This window comes from Macrotis lagotis, chromosome 7, assembly GCF_037893015.1.
Source record: "Macrotis lagotis isolate mMagLag1 chromosome 7, bilby.v1.9.chrom.fasta, whole genome shotgun sequence".
In the NCBI taxonomy this organism is placed as follows: domain Eukaryota; kingdom Metazoa; phylum Chordata; class Mammalia; order Peramelemorphia; family Peramelidae; genus Macrotis; species Macrotis lagotis.
Window position 1 is genome coordinate 21,403,674 of NC_133664.1, and position 20,321 is coordinate 21,423,994.

At 45.0% G+C, this 20,321-nt stretch overlaps 1 protein-coding gene across 1 annotated transcript in view; it reads left to right on the forward strand.

The window, feature by feature from the left end:
- TRIM71 (tripartite motif containing 71) overlaps nucleotides 1-20,321 on the forward strand; it is a 78,760-nt gene that overhangs the window by 49,051 nt on the left and 9,388 nt on the right. The window contains exons 3-4 of the mRNA XM_074195203.1: nucleotides 13,257-13,424; nucleotides 19,155-19,289. Coding sequence (XP_074051304.1) covers nucleotides 13,257-13,424; nucleotides 19,155-19,289 — 303 coding nt within the window. The remainder of the gene's footprint in view (nucleotides 1-13,256; nucleotides 13,425-19,154; nucleotides 19,290-20,321) is intronic.

Below are 20,321 nucleotides of genomic sequence, written 5' to 3' on the forward strand. Positions count from 1 at the left end.
AACTCTTGATGACCCATTTGGGATTTTCTTGGCAAGGATACTGGAGTTGTTCACCATTCACTACCCTAGCTCATTTTACGGATGAGGAAACTAATAAATTTTTAATTCTAAATTATTAAAAATTTAGCTTATTTATTTAAAATTAATTTTTTGGAATAAATAAGGTAAATTTTTAATAATTTTAATAATAAGAAGAAACCGGTTAAAAGGTTGTGACCTGGCCCCCATGCCAGGGTTCAGGGAGCACGTCCTGGAATTCCATAGCTCTGTTTTTTGTGGCCCTCAGCTCCATCCACCTGTCCATCCACCTTCCTGGGGCAGGCAGGGCGGCAGGGCTGGTTCACCGAGGCAGCTGAAAACCCCTCGGCCTACTTAGTGCTTTCAGACATACAATGTTTCTCACTGTTTTCGGAAGAGGAGTACTAAGTTACCCAGCCCACCTACAAAGTTTCAGGGCAGCTCTTTGGAGGAGAGCCCCCTACCAGGAGCGGGAAAACACAGCCAGAGGAGATTGCATTCCTATCTCACTCTTCGAGTCTTGGCCAGAAACAAAGGGGCATCTGTGCATCCGGGAGGGGACCTCTTTTTTTTATGGCTTTTGAAATCCAGATTTTATAAGGATGGTGACCAGAGTCATAGGACAGATTTTTTCTCTTATTTGCCTCCCAGAAATTGCATGGAACACTTGTTAGGACCCGAGATGTCAGCTCTGGGAGCAGCTGGGAAACCACTGATCCCTTACTGTTTTGAGTGACCTTTGACTTCCTACTGGGTTGTCACTTGGGCCCCAAATTTTAATTTTCTGAAAGAGTTGTTCCGCTGAGATCCCACTGGATGTCTGAGCTAGGAGCGAATTGGGCAAGAGAAATACCAACATGATGGAAATACACCAGGGAAATTGTTGGAGTTTTTAATCCTCATGGATTTTATCTAAGATAATCTGTCTTCTTCCAAGCCCACAGTGGTCTCCATCATCCTCAGAAAACCCAGGTTACCCAAGGTCTTTCCAGGCTGTCTGCCTCTTCCCACCATTAGTACTGGGCCCTGATGTTACTTTATTTTAGTTGTCTATGAAATCTATGTAGTCTACATTTCTACTTCGTCCTAGGAGAAGGTAAGCCAGCTCTGTTTGTTTTTTTTTAACTGATCTGGTTACTTGGCACAGTATATAATAATATTTGTCCTTTATTCTTTTTTTTTTTTAATTTTTTTTTTGCAAGGGAAATGGGGTTAAGTGGCTTGCCCAAGGCCACACAGCTAGGTCATTATTAAGTGTCTGAGACCTTGTCCTTTATTCTCAAAGAAGACCATGACATCAGGGTGGTGATACCATGATAAGCATGTGAAATGGCTTTTTTTGTGGGGGGGCCCTGTGTTAAGTCACCAGCCTCCCTTTCTCCTCCAGGGTCATCTGGGTCCAGTGGCCAGAAAGGAATCAAGACGACTGGAGAGGGTCCAAGACGTGGGGCAGTCAGGATTAATTGACTTGCGCAAGATTCAAACTCCTGTCCCCCTGTTTCAAGCCTAGCTCCCTGGCACAGTATATAATAGTGTCTTGAATATCCTGGACGTTTAAAAATGCTTGTTCAGTTGAATTCAGTTATTTGTTGAAAGAATTGAAATCACTTGGGCAACTGTTGCCTTGAGCATACCTTGACTCACTGTGTATCAATAAGCTCAGTTCTGCTCCAGAGGTGGGGGCAGGCTTTGGATGAAGTGCCTTCCAAGCTGTGATTTCTGGCTCTCCCAAGGCATCGTGCCTACCCAGTAGAAAGGCTGGGGTTGGGGTATCTGGTCCTCACTTCCCGTAGAGAAGAATTTCATCATTACACCAAAAATGAGTGAAAAAGTGGGAAAAAAGGCATTTATTCATTCAAACTTTGGGGCTAGAAACACAAAACCTTGGTGTGACAAGTCATAGGATGGAGGGAGTCACCCCAGTGGCATAGAATGACATCCTCAATCTAATCTAGCTCCTAGATCACAGTGACTGTGAATAAGGTTCCTGTGCTGACTGGAGCCAGGACAAAAGGTGTCATGATAGTCCCTCAAAGAGTTTATCTATTTTTAATTTTTATTTAAGGCAGTGGGGTTAAATGACTTGCCCAAGGTCACACAATGAGGCAGTTATTAAGTGTCTGAGGTCGAATTTGAACTCAGGTCCTTCTGACCAGGCTTGGTGCTCTATCCATTGTGCCACCTAGGTGCCACAAGGAATTTATTTTCAATTAGCTAGAAAAAGAAAAAGGTGCAGGAAATACTTTTTTAATTTATTTATTTTTTATTAAAGATATTATTTGAGTTTTACAATTCCCCTCATCTTACTTCTTCCCTCCCCTCCCCTCCCCCCCCCCCCCCCACGGAAAGCAATGTGTCAGTCTTTACTTTGTTTCCATGTTGTACACTGATCCAAATTGAGTGTGATGAGAGAGAAATCATATCCTTAGAGAAGAGACAAGAAGTCTAAGAGGTAACAAGTTCAGACAATAAGCTATCTGTTTTTTTCTAAATTAAAGGGAATAGTCCTTGCACTTTGTTCAAATTCCCCGGCTCTTTATCTGGATACAGACGGCACTCTCCTTTGCAGACAGCCCAACATTGTTCCTGATTGTTGCCCTGATGGAATGAGCCAGTCCATGTTGCTATTAGGGTGTACAGTGTTTTTCTGGTTCTGCTCATCTCACTCAGCATCAGTTCATGCACATCCCTCCAGGCTTCCCTGAATTCCTGTCCCTCGTGGTTTCTAATAGAACAATAGTGTTCCATCACATATATACACCATAGTTTGCTAAGCCATTCCCCAATTGAAGGACTTCACTTAATTTCCAATTCTTTGCTGCCACAAACAGGGCTGCTATAATATTTTTGTACAAGTGATGTTTTTGCCTTTTCATGATCTCTTCAGGGTATAGACCCAGTAGTGGTATTGTTGGATCAAGGGGTATGCACATTTTTATTGCCCTTTGGGCGTAATTCCAAATTTGCTCTCCAGAAAGGTTGTATAAGTTCCCCCAGATTTCCCACATCCCTTCCAATATTGTCCTTTCTGGTCATATTGGCCAGTCTGAGAGGTGTGAGGTAGTACCTCAGAGATGCTTTAATTTGCATTTCTCTAATAAGTAGTGATTGAAATAATAATTTTGGAGAAATTCAAGTCAATTTCTTGCTGCTAAATGCCTGACCCTGGTCAGTAAGAGAGGAGGGAGAAGCCCATTGAGGTAGCAGCCACTGAAGGTCTGGTGGAGGAGATCTTGGGATGAGCTTGTTGACTGCGGAGGATTTGGATGGACTAAATTTGTCTGGGTTCAAAGGTTTATCCCCCACTCAATCACAGTGGAGAATAGAGAGCAACTGGGGTGAGGGTAGAATTGGGGGCAGGTTGGGAAGGGGAAAATAGAATCTCCCGCATCTGACACTTCAACTATGTGGCCATGGGCAAGTCATGTTAACCCATCTGTAAAATGGGACTCCTCACACCTGTGGAAGCTTCCATGTGGGCCCATAGTGGGAGCCCTGGAGAGGGAGTTGGGTTACTGTTAAAAGTTTAATAATGCCATTTGAATTCTCAGGCTCAGGCTCTAGGAATTTGTGGTGGTTGTTTTAAATTTTGATCATGATCCATTTATTTCAGTATGCTTGGGTTTCCTTTGTAGTTTCCTCTATTTTCTTTTGTATATTTGAAAGCCATTCTGAGAAGGGGGCCAGGCTCTCTGACCCTCAGTAAGCAGATTCTCCACCCACTATTGCTCTGGCCGCCTCGTTTCTGAACGCCCCCCCCCCCCAACATTCCCCTCTGTTTCCCTCATTGCCAACTCCTAATCTCAGCTGGGCTGGTTGGGCCCCTTTCTCAGCAGCTAACATCTGGCTTCACTTTGGGTGCCCCTCCCTCTGGGCAATGCCCCTGAAGTCTCTCTGGCCTTGGGATGTTACTGGAATGATTATTTCCATCCCCTTTGTTGTTGTGAGCCTTGCCTCCTCCCTAACTCTACTGCAAGGGCCTTGAAGGCAGGCATTTCCCCTGTTTCCCTCGGTGCTGTCCAAATGAAGGGTGATGTTGGGGAGCGTTCAGTCTTAAAAGTAAAAATACCCTTTTGTTTACTTCATCTCTGACCAAATAGGTGTCTATTATGTGTTTCCAGTTTCAGGTTGTGTCTTCCTGAAGGTGACCTTGTGGTCTTGTTGGTACACAGTAGGGGCTCTGAGATCCGCCTCAAGGTGGGGGGGATCCAATCTGGTAGAAGGAACCCCCGGGGAATACATGTTGACTTAGTTTTCAAAAGTCAGACTCTATATTTTGTGCTATTTTTATTTATTATAAATATTTCCCAATTCTGGTTCAGCCAGAGGGGGCCTCCATTTCTAATACTCCCACCCCCCACCCCGCTTTCATGCATTCCCACCATAGGTGAATCATAAATGGCAGTCGACTGAAGGGGATGCAGCGGAATCCTGCCTTTGGCCGGTTCTTTGTTGGTGACCCGGTCCCCCGGGCAGGCTTCAGATATGCTGCCAGTCATGTCTGGTGGCTTGGGGGGGCAGAGCTAGTCATGTGATATGCACCTACTAAGCACCGAGGGCTGTGGGCCAAGACAACTAGTTCTTCCCTAACTATCCTGAAGAACTGGGGTATTTACTGTCTGTTTTATTTTATTCTATTTTTTTAAGAAAGAATTTGTTTTGAACTTTACAATCCTCCCCCCACCCCCACAGAAGCAGTCTGTTAGTGTTTACATTGGTTCCATGGTATACTTTGATCTCAGTCTGAGAGAGAAATCATATCCTTAAGGAAGAAAAATAAAGTATGAGATAGTAAAATTACATAATAAGATAATGCTTTCCCCCCCCAATTTGTACTGTCTATTTTATAACAAGAAAGGGGAAAGGAAAGAAACATTTATTAAGTGCCTACTGTATACTCTACACATTTATTTAAAATAGATATTTAAAAAATCCTGAGGTACTTGGGCTTCCTGTGTCATACCATTCTCACACCCAGTAGTTAGTTAACTTCTGCTGAGGACTGGCTGCTCTGTACTGAGGAAAGAACCACGCACAGTCCCTGCCCTTTTGGGGGGTGGGGGATAGGAGGGAGACATTCACAGCTGGAGAAGTCCGGAAAGTTCTCAGGTAGGAGGACTTGGAAGAAGCTAGGGGTTCTGAGTGATGGAGGGGAGGAGAGAGAGCATTGCAGTTGGGGGTGGCAGCAGGCACAGCCTGTTCAAAAGCCCGGAGAAGGGAGATGCGGGTGAGGAACAGCAAATGTTGGGAGATGGGCCTGTGGAAGCTGCGAAGTAGGAGTCCCATGGGCAAGCCTGAGGAGTTGGCTGGGGAGATCAGGTCACATTACCTCCAAGCTTAGAAGCCATTTGATTATTTCTCATCTACTCGCAGTTGAGCCTCAGGATACCTCCGTATTGCTAGAGGTTTTATTCCTTCCATTTTGCGGATGACAGAACTGAGGCTTAGAGATCATACAGATTGCCCGCCTTAGGAAGAGAACTTGGGTCTTGCTGTCTCTAAGACCCAGTACATCTCCAGTGGACTGCAGCCTAGTGGAGCAGGTTTCCCTCCTTTTTTTAATAGAAATTTAAAATAGAGTTGGCAACCCAGTGCCTTGATCACCAGGCACAAGTGGTAGTGGCAGTAGTGGCCTTGGCAGTGGTCACGGTGCCTATGGCTGTCATGTTGGTGGTGGTTATGATGGAAGTGATAATGAAATTAAAAATTGAATGGTAAGCTTTGCAAGACTTTTTTCTAGCCCCATGTTAACAGTTAGTCCAACATCATTTATAGATGATGTTCCCCCGGAAAGGTTCACCAGCACTGGTTTCTCAAGTTTGGCTGCACCAGTGGAAATACAGAGAAAGGCCAAAACAGTCCTTGCCCTCAAAGAGCTTAAGGTCTAACAGACAGTAAGCAAGTAACAGATCCTAACAAGTGATAGGCCGTGAACTGAGGAAGAGTACAGAGGGTTGGGAAAGTTTCTTGCAAAGAGACTTGGTTTCTGGTTGGAATGGCTCCAGAGGGTCTCTGTCATAGGGAAGAAAATTGCAGATTTGGAAGCTTGGCTACAGCACAGAGTTGTAGTACTACAAAGAAGCGTTAAATTACTATTAAATCTTTTAATTCCTAAGATATCCTACCTTAAATGAATTGGGAGATTATGCCCCAAAGGACTGACTTCTGTCTTTCTCAGGACAAATAAGGAAACGTTATTAAGTGAATGAATGAGTGATGGCATTTGGGTCCTAGAGTGGAAAGAAAGCTAGATTTTGGAAAACTTTAAGAATCTTCCAGCTTCTCAACTCCATGTTTCTATTCATCTCTGTGAGAGGTGCTCCCTAAGCTGGGTTTCTAGATGGAATGGAATGGAAGTCTGAGGAGGATCAGTTTCTCATGACTAAATTCTTTAGTTCCTTTTGTTTAAGGGGCTTAGTAGTTAGTTGATACGCATCCATGGGCATTTCTTTTTCCCCCCCATTTTAAATAACGATTTAATTTTTTTTCTCCAATTACATGGAAAAACGAACATTTTTTTTTTAAAAAAGTTTGAGTTTTAAATTTTTCCGTCTTGTCCTTCCTTCCTTCCTTCCTTCCTAGAACAGTAAGCCACCTGTGCAGAAATGTCCCCATTAGTCATTTTGTAAAAGAAAATTTGAAAAGAGGAAAGAAAAAGTAGGCTTTGGTTTCTAATCAGACAACTTGAGCTTTTTCTCAAGGTAGATAGTATTTTTCATCATGAATTCTTTGAGATTGTCTTGGATCACTGTCGTTCCTAGTTGATCCTTTTATATTGTTATTGTTACCATGGACAATGTTCCGGTCCTACTAATTTCATTCTGTATCAGTTCAGGGGAGTCTAAAATAATCTATTTGTCCTTTCTGGTAGTATTCCACCATTCTCATTCAACTTAGACAGCCATTCCTCAATTGATGGTCATTCCATTTCCAGTTATTAACCATCAGAAAAATATGCTCTAAATAATTTTAAACATATAAGTCCTTTTCTCCATGCAAGCATGAGGCCCATGCAGACATGGAGGACACAGGGTGACCATTTTCTGAACCAGCCTTCGTGGCAGAATTTAGGAATAAGCTGGAGCCATCCAGGACCAACGGATCTTTCCACAAGAAGCAGTGAAGTGAGGGAAAGAAAACTGGGCTGGCAACTGTGCTAGGGCAGCACCAGCTTTTTGGGTTTTGTTTGTTTTTGTTTTTAAGTATGTCACACATTTATTCAGTCAATAGGGTGTAGCCATTGTGAACTCTAAAATTATAAGAACCTTAAAAAACATAGAGTTAAAACAACATAACAGAAAAATACAGATTAGATAGGAAATTTTATTCTCTGGGATTTGCAACCAAACCTATGGGTAATGGATACCATTCCACAAGGAAACTGGGAAAGAAATCAAACTTTATACCACTTGAGACGGGAAAAATAATTCACCTGCTTAGTGGCCTGTACATAGGAATTTGTATAATATCTCTTCCCAAAACTGATCCACAAAGATGATCGTCGCTTGGTCTCTTCCTGGGAGGATGGTCTCCTTATGTCGTGAGTACTGTTGCAGGACTAGCTTTATGAAGGTGTAACAGATAACTTTTTTTGGGAGGGGGTGCCTTTTTGTACCATAATCATTTCTCTAAGCCCCACTTTCCTAGTTAAAGAAACAGCAGGGATGGCACTCGCCTCCTTTGACTCCAGTGCCTTGTCTGCTGAACTGAGGGAAACGCTTTTTTCATCAGTTTCCTTGAGAGGAGATGGGTCATGGAAGTCAGAATTAGGATGAGATATAGTCTAAGAATCAGCATTGATAATGTTCAGTTCTGCTTTCTTCACATCATTTTGTACGTGTCTTCCCGCATCTCTACAAATTTTTAAGAGTCTTCATTTGTTACGGAGTGGTTGGATTGTGTTACCTTCTCATACCCTAGTTTGCTTGGCATTCCCCAAATGGATGGTTTCCAGGTTTGTCACCAAAGATAGTGCTACTATAAATATTTGAGCATATCTTTGGCCTCCTTAGGTTTATGTGCCCAGGAACAGGATTTCTGACTCAAAGGTATCAACAGCTAAGTCAGTTTTTTTAGCAGAATTGCAAATTGTTTTCCAAACACTTGGTAGGCCCAATCCCCAGATCCTCCAGGGAGGGTATAAAGTGGGCCTGTCTTCCCATCAGCCCTCCAACATTGCCAGCTTCCGCCTTTGATCATAGTTGTCGCTTTGTGATTTATGTATGAGGTGATAGACAGCTGTTTTAATTTGCATTTTTCTTCTTAGTGCTTTGGAACAATCTTATTACACATAAATAATGGTTTATACTCCTACTTTTGCAAACTGTCCTTAAGTTTTGACAACCTTTAGTGATGGGGGCCATATTTCTGTTCATTATTTGCATCCTCTAAAACGACTTCCTCATGCAAATAGTTTGGCGGTCTACACTACCCCCCCCTTCCCAATACAAAGAGACCCCGAGATGCCCTCTGCATTCCATAGCCTTTGTCCATGGCTCAGTTTGGGGAAATCGGGGGAAAAGGAAGAAAGCTGGGTGGGAGGATAAGCAAGGCAGGGAGGCCAGTGGCGGTGGCCACTGACCATGCTGGAATTGTCATTCACTCAGGTCAGAGTTTAAGCTCAGTGTCCATTCATCAGCTACCGGCTGATTGTGGCTGCATCCCAGGGGAAGGTTCCAGACATCTGCCTGGCCCCCTACCTCCCTTTGAAAGCAGCTAGGGCTCTTCCCCCTAAAAAAGCGGGGAGCTGAAAGATACCCAGGAATTCCTGCTGTTGTCAAATGTTTTTGCAGAGGACAGGAGAACCTTTCCTGAAGTCATCAGGTTTACGCCTCACCCGTTGTATTTTTTGGATGTTTTCTTCTCTTGGGGGATGGGGGCAGCACTGGGACTATCATTTTCCACTGATCTCCCTCCTCTCCCTCCAAGTAGATACCCTCCCTTCTAATAAATGCGTCTAAATCAGAAGAATGAGTGAAACCGTTCTCCATGTCTGCTAATGGCCTACCCCATCTGAACCTTAGTTCCATCATCTGTCTGCCAGCAGGGGGGATGCTGCTTCTTCATTCTTTTCTTTTGAGGTCCTCACTGGTCCTGCTTTGATCAGTTCTGAGAGCTTTGCATGACTTTTCTAGTACAATGCCTAGCAGGATGTTTATTGAATTGACTGTTATTGCTGTGGGCATTGCATAAATTGTCCTCCTGGTTCTGTTAGTTTAACTCCAGATCAGACAGTTTAAACAGAACCTTCCATACTTCTCTGAACCGTCACGTCTCTGCTTTCTCTAGTCTCATTTGTTCAGCCATCCCCCAGTTGTGGGGCATCCCATTTGTTTCTATTTTTTTGCTCCAACTAAAAACTGCAACCATGAATATTTTGTAGGTTTGAGACCTTTCTGTAGTTGACTTCCTTGTTGTGGCATAACTCATTTTTCCAGCTTACTTTTCCTCCAGAGGTGGTAGGGTGCTGCGTGTCGGGGTAGTGGGGACAGCCTGGAATTGAAGGACCCTCTCTCCCCCTTCCTCCACATAGCCAGATGGCCCCCTGGGGGGATCCTTTGGCAGAATTCCTTCCATGGACTCACATGGAGGAGACCTTGGGGTTGGTCTTTATTTGGAGGTTTTTGCAAGGCAGATGGGGTTAAGTGGCTTGCCCAAGGCCACACAGCTAGGTCATTAAGTGTCTGAGGCCAGATTTGAACCCAGGTCCTCCTGACTCCAGGGCCGGTGCTCTATCCACTGTGCCACCTAGCCGCCCCCAAAATTAGCCATTTTCAAAGGCTTATTTATTTAGAAGGAGAAGGAACTACCAGAGGTCCTCAGTTTCGCAGAGGCAGGTTGGGAATGTTGACTCTTACTGACTCCAAGTCCGGGCTGAATTGCGTTTTTGGCCAGTTCTGAAATACTTTAGATGGTTGTAGGATTGTAGTGGCGTCACCCTAAAGAGTTTTTCTGAGCTGGGAGAGTGGGTATGGGAGGCTTGCATCTTGGGAAGTCATCTTGTCCGCGTCACTGGACCTTGGTGTCTCTTGGAGACTATCCCCGGACAAATCCTTCTTCCCATTTGTGAACGGACCTACTGTGTTCTCAGCCCTGCTTTCCTAGGGAGCTTTAACTTTCTATTAGGGGAAACAGCACTTATACTGAAGGGAAATTCTTTGGGTGAGGGGGAATTAGCACTGGACACAGTCTTGAAGGGAGAAGGAGATAAAGCTTGCGATTGGTTTGGTTTTGTGTGTTTGATGGGTGAGGGGCAGGTGTGGGAACTCTAGAAAGAGATTTGGGAGCCCAATGGGGAAGTGCCTCCATTGCTCATCACTCTCTTTATAAAATAATGCGACTTCCCTTCTCCAGTAGAAGTGCAGGGGCATCGGAGTAAGAGGGAGTCGGGACCCACCTCCAACTCCTGCTTTATCCATGAACTAGACTAGACCTGGCGCTCCCTTGAGGGAGGCCGCAGCTTTCTTCTCCGTAAAACTCTAGACCCAGTCTGCCTAGGTCCAGGCCGCTAGGAAGCACAGTGGATAGCGCATTGCACTTGGGGTTGGGAGATCTGAGTTGGAACTTGGGCTCACGCACCAACTTCATAGTGTGACCCAGCCATCTCTCTTCTCTTTGCCTTGGTTTCCTCATCTGTAAAATGGAGATAAGAATATAGCTGCCTCCCATGGTTGCTGGGAGAGTCAGACTAGATAATATTTGTCAATTCTGTACATACTAGCTATATTTATTTGCAAGAATACTGGTTTTCTTGGCCTCTGTCTAATAGAGCTGTGCCAGGGCCCAGGGAGTAAGGACTGCATATTCATATGACAAAATGCCCCTAAACCAGCACCTTCCAGGGAGGCGGGTCATTCTGGTTGGGGGAGAGGGAACAGGAAAGATTCTGCCTGAAGAGAACCTGGGGCAGAGCTGTGACCTCTGGATCAGTTGCCCCTCAGTGGATATTTGCTCCTTCGTAACCAAGGGTGGCACACAAGGGGAGGGAGTGGGCACTTGGCTGGAGAGTCTAAGGCTCACTGTTTGAATTCTCAGTGGCCCAGGATTTGTTGCTTTGCTTTTAAAGTCATAATACACCAGTCCGGTTATCTGCTCACTACTTTTGGGAGCTCAGTCTAGACCAGAGCAGGGCTTCCCAGTCTACAGTCAATGAGCTTGGTTTTTATATATTTTAACAACTTTCTGTACAATTGGTTTTCTTTGTGATGCATGTTTTTGATTTTATGCATTTAAAAATGTCATTATGAGAAGCCAGACCCTGAGAAGGTTCAGCTCCCCTGGACTAGGGAAATCCTAAGGTGTCTCCACTTCTAATAAGACATCTAAAATAGAGCTTGCATAGGATAGCCATAGAATGAGATGAGGTCCCTGCCACGTGGCGGCAGCCTACCCTTAATAGCAGAAAAATTGACTTGAAGGGAAAAATTTCTCTTTTGTCTAGGCTGGACAGACGCCATGCAAAACGACATTGTGAGGTCCTGGAAAGAGCCCAGGATGCCATGGCCTTGTTTATTATTTTTGTGACCTTAGATAAGTCATTGCCTCAATTTCTCCATGTGTATGAGTGAAGAGGTAAACTAGTATGATGCTTGTGGTGATGATGATAAAAGAGGTGGCACTAATTATTGGTTCAAAGGTTTGCAGAGTACTTAACTTCTATATATTGTTTGTTGTTCACACCAATCCGTGAGGTAGACATGACCGTTGTCCCATTTTACAGATGAACTCAGGAGGGGGACAGAAAGCCTAGGGAGAGGTCCCTTCTTAGAGTCTTTGCACAGGTGTATGTATATAAAGCATTGGAACTAGGAAAATGTACCAATATACCATTTGCTGTTATCCTATTCATTTTCTTGGAGTAGCTAGATAGATGACTCAGTGAATAAGAGCACTTGGCCCGCAGTCCTGAAAACCTGATTTCAAATGTGGCCTCAGATACTTAGTAGCTAGGTAAACTTACCTTGAGTAAGATACCTCACCCAGCTTGCCTCAGTTTCCTCATCTGTAAAATGAGCTGGAAAAGGAAACGCAAACCCCTCCAAGTATATCTGCCGAGGAAACCCCAAAATAGGATTATGAAGAGGGGAACATGATTGAACCACAACAATTTTGATTTTCTCTTCATCTTATATTTGATGGAATTGAGCAAGAATATTGTTGGGACTAGTTCCACTCAGTTCGGTGTGCTGTGGCCTCTTGCTTAGTTGGCTAAACTGAGTGGCTTTTGTTACTGGATAAAAGTATTGGGATGGGAGCTCATCCTCATGGGAGATTATCCAAAGCATCTGATGAAGGTGTGTGAACCAGTCTGGTTCTCGCCTTTGGGTCTCTATTGAATCCATGCCGTCTTGGCACTTAGCACTGGTTTGTTCTGGGAGGGGATTGGTTTCTGTACATTTTAGGGATTGAAATTCCCCATGCTCACTGGGGTCCTTGTAGCATGGTGGGGAAGGGTGACTTGGTAGTGAAGAGACTGTGTCCGACCAGCACCTTCAGTCTTTGAATTTATGTAGCCCTGAGATGGTTTAGACTAGAATCTGGGCCTCCTCATTAGCACCTTCATTTCTCACCTTGGGCGGGTTAGTTGGGTCCCTCTTTTCAGGGGCAGGCAGGTGTGGAATTGGAATAAGTCACCTATAAACTAGCTGGCATTGGCTGCCTTTCTGGGGAGACGCCTAAGCTGCCCGCTCCCTTGGCTGGCTGCCCTTTGTGCGGTCTTTCCTGCTCCTGGCGGCAGCCTTGGACTTTGCTCTTGGTCTTCCCTCACCAGATGGGAATGGTAACACGCATCTGTGTGAATGGTGATTGATGGTGGCTTTTACCCCGGCCTCCTGGCCTGCCACACAGCTCGTCCTTGACTGAAGTCACCAACATCCTGTCGGGGAGTAGAGGCTCTGTTTGAATTCCATAATAGTCTCTGATGTGGTAATATCCTCAGTGTTTTCAGAGGCCCCCCCAAGGCTGCTGAGTTCTTAAAACTCTTGTAGCACAAAGCCTCAAGAGTGAGCTAGTGGAGGGGAGCATGGGCTATGAAACCCTGCCCGAGGTCACACACTTTAGTCTCGAATTGAAACCCCATACATCCGGGACATCTTTCTTCCTCTCTATAAGAATCTATTAGAATCCTTTCTCAAGGATAAGAGAGAGAGATGGCCAAGAATGTCCTTGAGCCATCACCACGGTTCCTGGAGGGGTTTGTGTGGGCCCGTCTTATGGTTATGCCTCATCTTGTCTCATAGGTGCTGCATTTCTACTGTGATACCTGCTCCGTTCCCATCTGCCGAGAATGCACGATGGGGCGCCATGGTGGCCATAGCTTTATCTACCTCCAGGATGCTCTCCAGGACTCTCGAACCCTTACCATCCAGCTGCTGGCTGATGTTCAGCAAGGTCGCCAGGCCATTCAGGTAGGTCGTCTTGCTGTTTGCTCTTGGGTGGAGGTCATTGTGGAGTTAGCACTTTTAAATTTGATGTTCTGGGTTCAGTAAAGTATCAATACTGATACTTTACTGTGTGATTTTCCTTTTTTTTTTTTGTAAGGCAATGAATGGAGTTAAGTGACTAGGTAATTATTAAGTGTTTGAGGCTGGATTTGAACTCAGGTCCTCTTGACTTCAGGATCTGTGTTCTATCCACTGGGCCCCTGTGTGACTTCCCTTTCGTGTCCTGGGCACCTGGGGCCCCTCTCAGGGCCTCAAAAGTCACCCCAACCAATCTATGTAGGAAAAGCTCTTGGGGACTCAGTGTTTTAACTTTGTAAAGTGCCCTGAACTTTCATGACCACTTCCCGTATTTTAGAGGAATATGGCCAGGCTCTCTAGGCTTGAGCTTCTACCAATTGGTTGACTGTTTTTATATTTACTTTAAAAAAAAAAAAAAAGATGCTCTCAGGGGCAGCTAGGTGGAGCAGTGAATAGAGTACCTGCCTTGGAGTCAGGAGGACATGGGTTCAAATCTGGCCTCAGACACTTAATAATTACCCAGCTGTGTGGCCTTGGGCAAGCCACTTAACCCCCCCACTGCCTTGCAAAATCCAAAAAAAACCCAGATGCCCTCAACTTTGGTTGTGATGGGGCTCCCTGGGATGTTCTCAAACTGATGTTATTGGCTATGTCTGGCAAGTAGTTAGGGACTCAATAAAGAAATTGCTCAGATTATAAAAGTTACATCACTTGCCTAGGGTCTCACAGCCAGTAACTCTTGGGGGTGAGACTTGAACCCAGGCCTTTTTCTAAGCTAGGTCTCCACTTTGTCTGGCTGCTAGCTCCGGGTCAAAACATTTGATTTTAAAAGTTAGACACAGGATGTCTACTTGAGGGTAAAGTCTTGTTTTTCTAAAGGTACGGGCTCCGTAAGACATGTTACTAATTTTACTATTCTTTCCTATTTTATTGGGTTTTCTTTGGCCCCAGCAGACCCCCCCCCCCCCCCAGAGTGGTTTCAATTGACAGTTGCTACACTTTCCAGTTCGGTGACTCTCCTGGGGTGTTCATTATTGAGCACCTACTGTCTGCCAAGTGGAAGGGAGAGGACTGGGCTTTTAAAAACTTGAACCATTTGGTGCCGACCTGTTTTGTTGGGAGTGAGTCTCCATCGGCCCTTTGATATAAATCTCTCTCCTGTTGTTCTCTTGATTCTCTTCCCACCCTGCATGATCACTGGGGGAGTGAATGGGCCGGGAGAAATTCGGGGGTTTGAGATCTCACCTTCTATTAACAAGTAATCAGGGTTGTTTACAGATGATTGATTCCTGTCCCATGGATTTCAGGCCTTGGTTTCCAGTTAAGCTGGATGAGCTGAGAATGCTCAGTTTTCCCCTCTTCATTTCTGTAGAGATTACACAGTCAGATGGCAAATGTGGCCTGGCTTTTAATTGGAATGACTTGAATGAGGCAATGACTACAGTTTTCTTAAAAGGGGCTAATCCTTTCCCCCTCCTCTGCAGCCCAGGGCCCACATACTATGGGGGATGGCGGAGTCTTGCCCCCCCCCCCCAAGTGTTTCCATGTTCTCGGCTCACGCCGATCGACACGATGGGGTAGTTTCAGAAACATGCCACAAGCTAGCCTGGAGAGTGAGATGGTGGCCACCCTGGGAAGAGGGGCCATTTGGAGTGTCGTCCCCCCACTCCGGCCGCACTCTGCCAAGAAATAAAAGCTGTCATTCCACCCTGCCCCCCTCCCCCCGTTTCAGCCTTGCCTTGGCCTGGGTCATTTTCTCTAGTCCACATTTACTTATCTTCCAGAGACACTGGCCTCTTGTCCTTCAGGCGAGTACCAGCCATGTAGGTCCATGTAGGTGACGACTGGAGCCAAGTTACCTGCCCAGGGTCTCCCTGGGATGTCGGGAGGAAGAACAAGGATGCCGGGTTCCCAGCATGAGACTCGGTGGCTACCCTGTCTCCTAGTTCAAGGAAGGGGGCCCCAGATTGAGATCTCACACCATCTGGAGCCTAGCCCTGTCCTGAGTCTAGCCTTGGAGACCCAGCATCATCATCCCTCCATGTGGTCCCAACTTTTATTTTAAAAAATCCCCAGGAATGGTGTTTGCTGTGGTTACTTCTCACACTCTGGAGTTTATTTCTAGGCAGCAAAATCTTCTCTGTCTTGGGATACTTGGGCTGCTTCGTCCATGGTCAAAGTTTTGCCAGACGTGTTAGGTGGAACTGATGCTTTGAAGTATGGGAGATTCCCTGGAGATTTGTAGATGATCCATCTCACAATTGGAAGATTACTTTGATGAATATTCGAATCCGTCTGAGAGGCAGTGTGGTGTCTCTCCAAAGCTAAGTCTATTCACCTATAAAATGTGGGTGGTGTGGACTTGGTTGAATTGGCGTCTCTTTCCAGGCCCCTGCTTTACTCTTTGCTGTTTAGTTTGTCCAGTCTAACTTTGAATGTAGTGTTTCTCAGCTACTTTGTTTGACAACACTCCCCCAGTTTCTTCCTCAGCAGGGAGAAGAGACTGAATCGCATACGTTAAACATCTAAACTCTCAGGCCTGTGATCTCCCTCCCTCCCCTCCAGTTGGGGTCTCCTGGGGGACCCCAGCCAGTGATGCTGATAACAACAGTGTGTGAAGCAGTGATAACATATCCTGTAGGAAAGCTTGCTGATCAGTTTGTAGGGACTTGTAAATATTTGATGATTCTGGACTCTAGAGCCTGACTGGGCTTAGAACCTACAGCTGCGTGTGTAAAAGAGCCAATAATCATAATAGCTCATGTCTATAGAGCGTGTTACAACTGGGACCTCACAACTGCCCTGGGAGGGGGCAGTGCTTACTCTTAGCCCCATTTTGCTGCCTATCTGGAGTTATTCATTTAATGGGAAAAAATCATCAAAGATTGGTTGAAACCAATTGATTATGTGATCAAAAAATTGATAGAAAGTGGCCCCACCCCTCCATAATTGGGGAAATCAGGAAATTTGAAAGAGATTCTAAAGGTGATTACCAGGAATGAAAAGAAATGAAAATAAGATAAAAGCTGTCATTGATTTAGCTTCACTATTAATGTCTTAATTCCTATCACATACTAACTGTATCACAAACATCCAGAAACAAAACATTCTGACCTTTTTACAGAATTACAAAGCTATCACCTAAATATAATTTTAAAATCAATGTCTTGTAATTTGTTTTTTTGTGAGACAATGGGATTAAGAGACTTGCCCAAGCTCACACAGCTAGGAGGTATCAAGCATCTGAGACTGGATTTGAACTCAGGACCTCCTGACTCCAGGGCTGGTTGATGCTCTAGCTACCCAAAAGTCAACATCTTGAACTAAAAAAAGCCCCCTATCCACCTCCACCCCACCCCCAGATGATTTAGAACAATATCATTTGCCCCTTCTAGAGTCTTAAAGATTTGTCATTCTCCCCAGCTTCACATGTTCTGAGCTTGGCCGACCCCCTCTTCCAAACCCCGCTCAGGACCCTGGCCCACGCTGCTGGCTTACTCTCCCATAGCTATCAGGATACCTACTATCTCTTTGCCATTCTCTCTGAGGCATGTGAGCCCCCATTATAGATTGATGTCATCTTCCCCCGGTCTGGCACAGGTGAAGGAGAAGGGTCTGGGTCCCATTGGAGAGTTAGGTTCTCATCTCAGAATCAACATTGCCCGTTAACAGGAATAACATGAATGGCGAGGACTTGTCATCCTATAAGGTAATTCCAAAGAAATTTGAATTAAGGATTCCATCCACGGGCCAGAACACCTTACCTATGTATGAGTGTGTCTCTTAAGATCAGCCAATTAATAACATGCATTTATTAGGGTTTACTGTTTACCAAAGCCAAAACACAAAAACTTGGTCATAATTAAAGATACATAGTGCCTAAGCCATACTGATGAGGACGAGCAGCCTGTGAAAAGTCATCTGCAGAAGATGTTTAGACTGAACCATGAAGGGCACGACCACTGACTGGGCCTAGAAGTGGGCCATGGGGGTATCACTTGTGAGCAGTAACCTTCAGGATAGCCTGACCGTGGCATGCAAGGAAGGGAGTGAGGTATAAGAAGAACGGAAAGATAGGAAGGGGCCATTTAGATGCCAGACACAGGATTTCGTATCAGCTCTTTTTGGAGGTAATGATAGTAATGTGGTTTATTGAGAGTCGGGGGCAAGACGGGAGTTGGGGAGAGACTTTTGAAGGAGGAAACCTACTTAAAAGGTTCTTGCCTTACTTGGAATAGCTGTTTATTTTTTTATTAGAAATGTAGAGTAGGGGCGGCTAGGTTGCACAGTGGATAGAGCACCGGCCCTGGAGTCAGGAGGACCTGGGTTCAAATCCAGCCTCAGACACTTAATAATTACCCAGCTGTGTGACCTTGGGCAAGCCACTTGACCCCATTTGCCCAAGACTTCAAAAAGTTTATTCATGGATTGAGAAATATTTGTCCAAAATCTTTTTAATTTAATTTAATTTTTTTTCAATGAATAAAAATTTATTTAGAAAGGAAAGGTTGGAAGGAAGGAGGGACCCCTTGAAAGTCCATTATTTAGCTCTATCACATGATTGTCTTTATAATGTTATTAAATAAATTGTTCTCCTAGTTTAAAAAAAAAAGACAGAAAATTAGCATTAAGTCCCCATTTTCTTAGAAAAGTCCATGATCTCATAGGCTCTTGGATCAGGATAGATTCCAAAGAGTCAGGGTCCTAGGGTTTGGAATCCCTGGCCCAAGGAGAGGTTCTCGCTCTGTTTGAACTGCAGTGGTTTTTTGCGATCATAAGACCAACCCTCATTTTACAGAGGAGATAACTGAGAGCCAGAGAGATGATACAGCTTGTCCAAGGTCACACAGTTGTGCCATGAAATCCAAGGACTATGAGCTTTTCTGTCTTACTCTATTGGTTCTTATTTTCTTGTGGGAACCTCTTTGGGATTAGGGGCAATGGGGTGGGAGGGAGAATTCCACGTTGGAAACTCCCATCTTAATATGCAGAATGGCAATGGTAAGATTTTGTACCCCAGGCTTCCTAATTCTCAGACTTGGCATTCTTTTAACAAGTACTTGAGATCACCAATTTTGAATTAATTTCCAAAATCTTAGGAAATATGATTTCTTGCTGAAGCAAGGGTGAGATTCCCTTTGTCCACTTTGTATCTTTTCCTTACGAGAAGATTTTTCGGAGTGGCACTAACTCACTTGACCTAGCAAACCAACACTAGGTGGTGGGGTAGGTGGGGTGTCCCGGTTTGGGGACTCATTGGAAAATCACTGTATCTTCTGGGGCTTTTATTCAGGCAAGGAGTGGGGCCCAAGGGTTGGCTGAAATAAGCCGCTGTCGCCTCATCACAGCTGCTTGATGCTAACCTGCTACATTTGATACTTCATTTCAAGTTTTGGCCTGGACCTCAGCGACACTGGTTTTCCCATGTCAGAGCATCTCTTAATAGTCTTGACATACACCATTTAGGTGTAACTTCTTATACAGAGGACACTGGGTCTGCCAAATACTCCTTTGGTTACATGTCAGACAGGTACCAGTCTCTCGCCGTGCCAACCCTCCTCTTGGGTTGAGTGATAGCCCCTGCACGGGTGAGACTCCCCTTTGTAGTTGCCATAAGCTGCTCTGGGCAAACATCCTCAGTGTTGGTTTTATTTTCTTATTTTTTCTTATTTCCAGCTGAGCATTGAACAGGCCCAGGCTGTGGCAGAGCAAGTGGAAATGAAAGCTAAGGTGGTCCAGTCCGAAGTGAAGGCAGTCACATCGAGGCACAAGAAGGCCCTGGAGGAGAGGGAGTGTGAGCTTCTTTGGAAGGTGAGACAGATGCTCTGCTGGACCCCGTCTGCTCTTTGTCCGGCTGCTGAGAGACAAAAACCCCTTGGGTGCCGCAGCCAAGCTTGGACGTGGTGCTAATTTTAGACTTAAACGGGGCATGTTCTAAATTTGGAAAATTAGCATATTTCATGGATGTGTTTTGAGGGAGAAAGGGCCAGCCCCTGGGGTTCTGGGACACACTGGGGCATTGTGTGGGTCCAGCAACAAGGGGGCTTTTCAGAGCTCTTAGATACTCAACAATGAATTATGACCATGTAGAGAAGATGGGAGGGAGAGCCCAAGGGTTCCCCCTTGAGGGGAATAGCTTGATGGGTCCCATTTCCTGACCCATCCTAAAGACTGGTTTTCTTTTTGTTCTTAAGACCCTTCCTCCAATTTGAGAGGATGAGATGCCAAGCCTACAGGGCTGTTAGAGAAAATGGCTCTTGTCACTGCCTAGCACTTCCCCCCACCATCACGTCCTTGTTCTTGAGCCTGGTCTTATTCATTTAGGAGGTTGATTATGCTTAGGAATTGAATGTGCGCAGAAGGACCGGTTTGGTTATAATTGCATTCCCTAACAGCATCCGAAAGGCTATTAGGCTTGCCATTGGGTGTGGCTAAACTCCTTCTGAGAATACACAGCTTGGGTGGGAAGTTTACTAAATCCTATGCTTTTTGATGGGACGCTAGAGAGTGTGACATAGGCCTGTTTTTTATAAAATTCCCTTCTTGTGAAGAGTTCACCAGAACAAGAAATGGAAGAAAAACTGAGTCCCTCAGTCTTCAGTTTTTAGACACTTAAATGGTCTCATTGTTCAGGTCTTACATAACATTCCCAAATGTTAATTAACCGGGGGAGAGGAGCTAGCTACTTGGTGCCATTTGAGAAGACTGTCTGTAGCATATCAAAGCGTACAACAAACTTGCTCTTCTGGATTTCTGGATGAAAGGGGCTTTGTCATCCATTGGGGGGGTGGGGGGTGGTCTTTTGAATGCTCACCTTTAGAGATGCAAAACATCTCTGTCTTC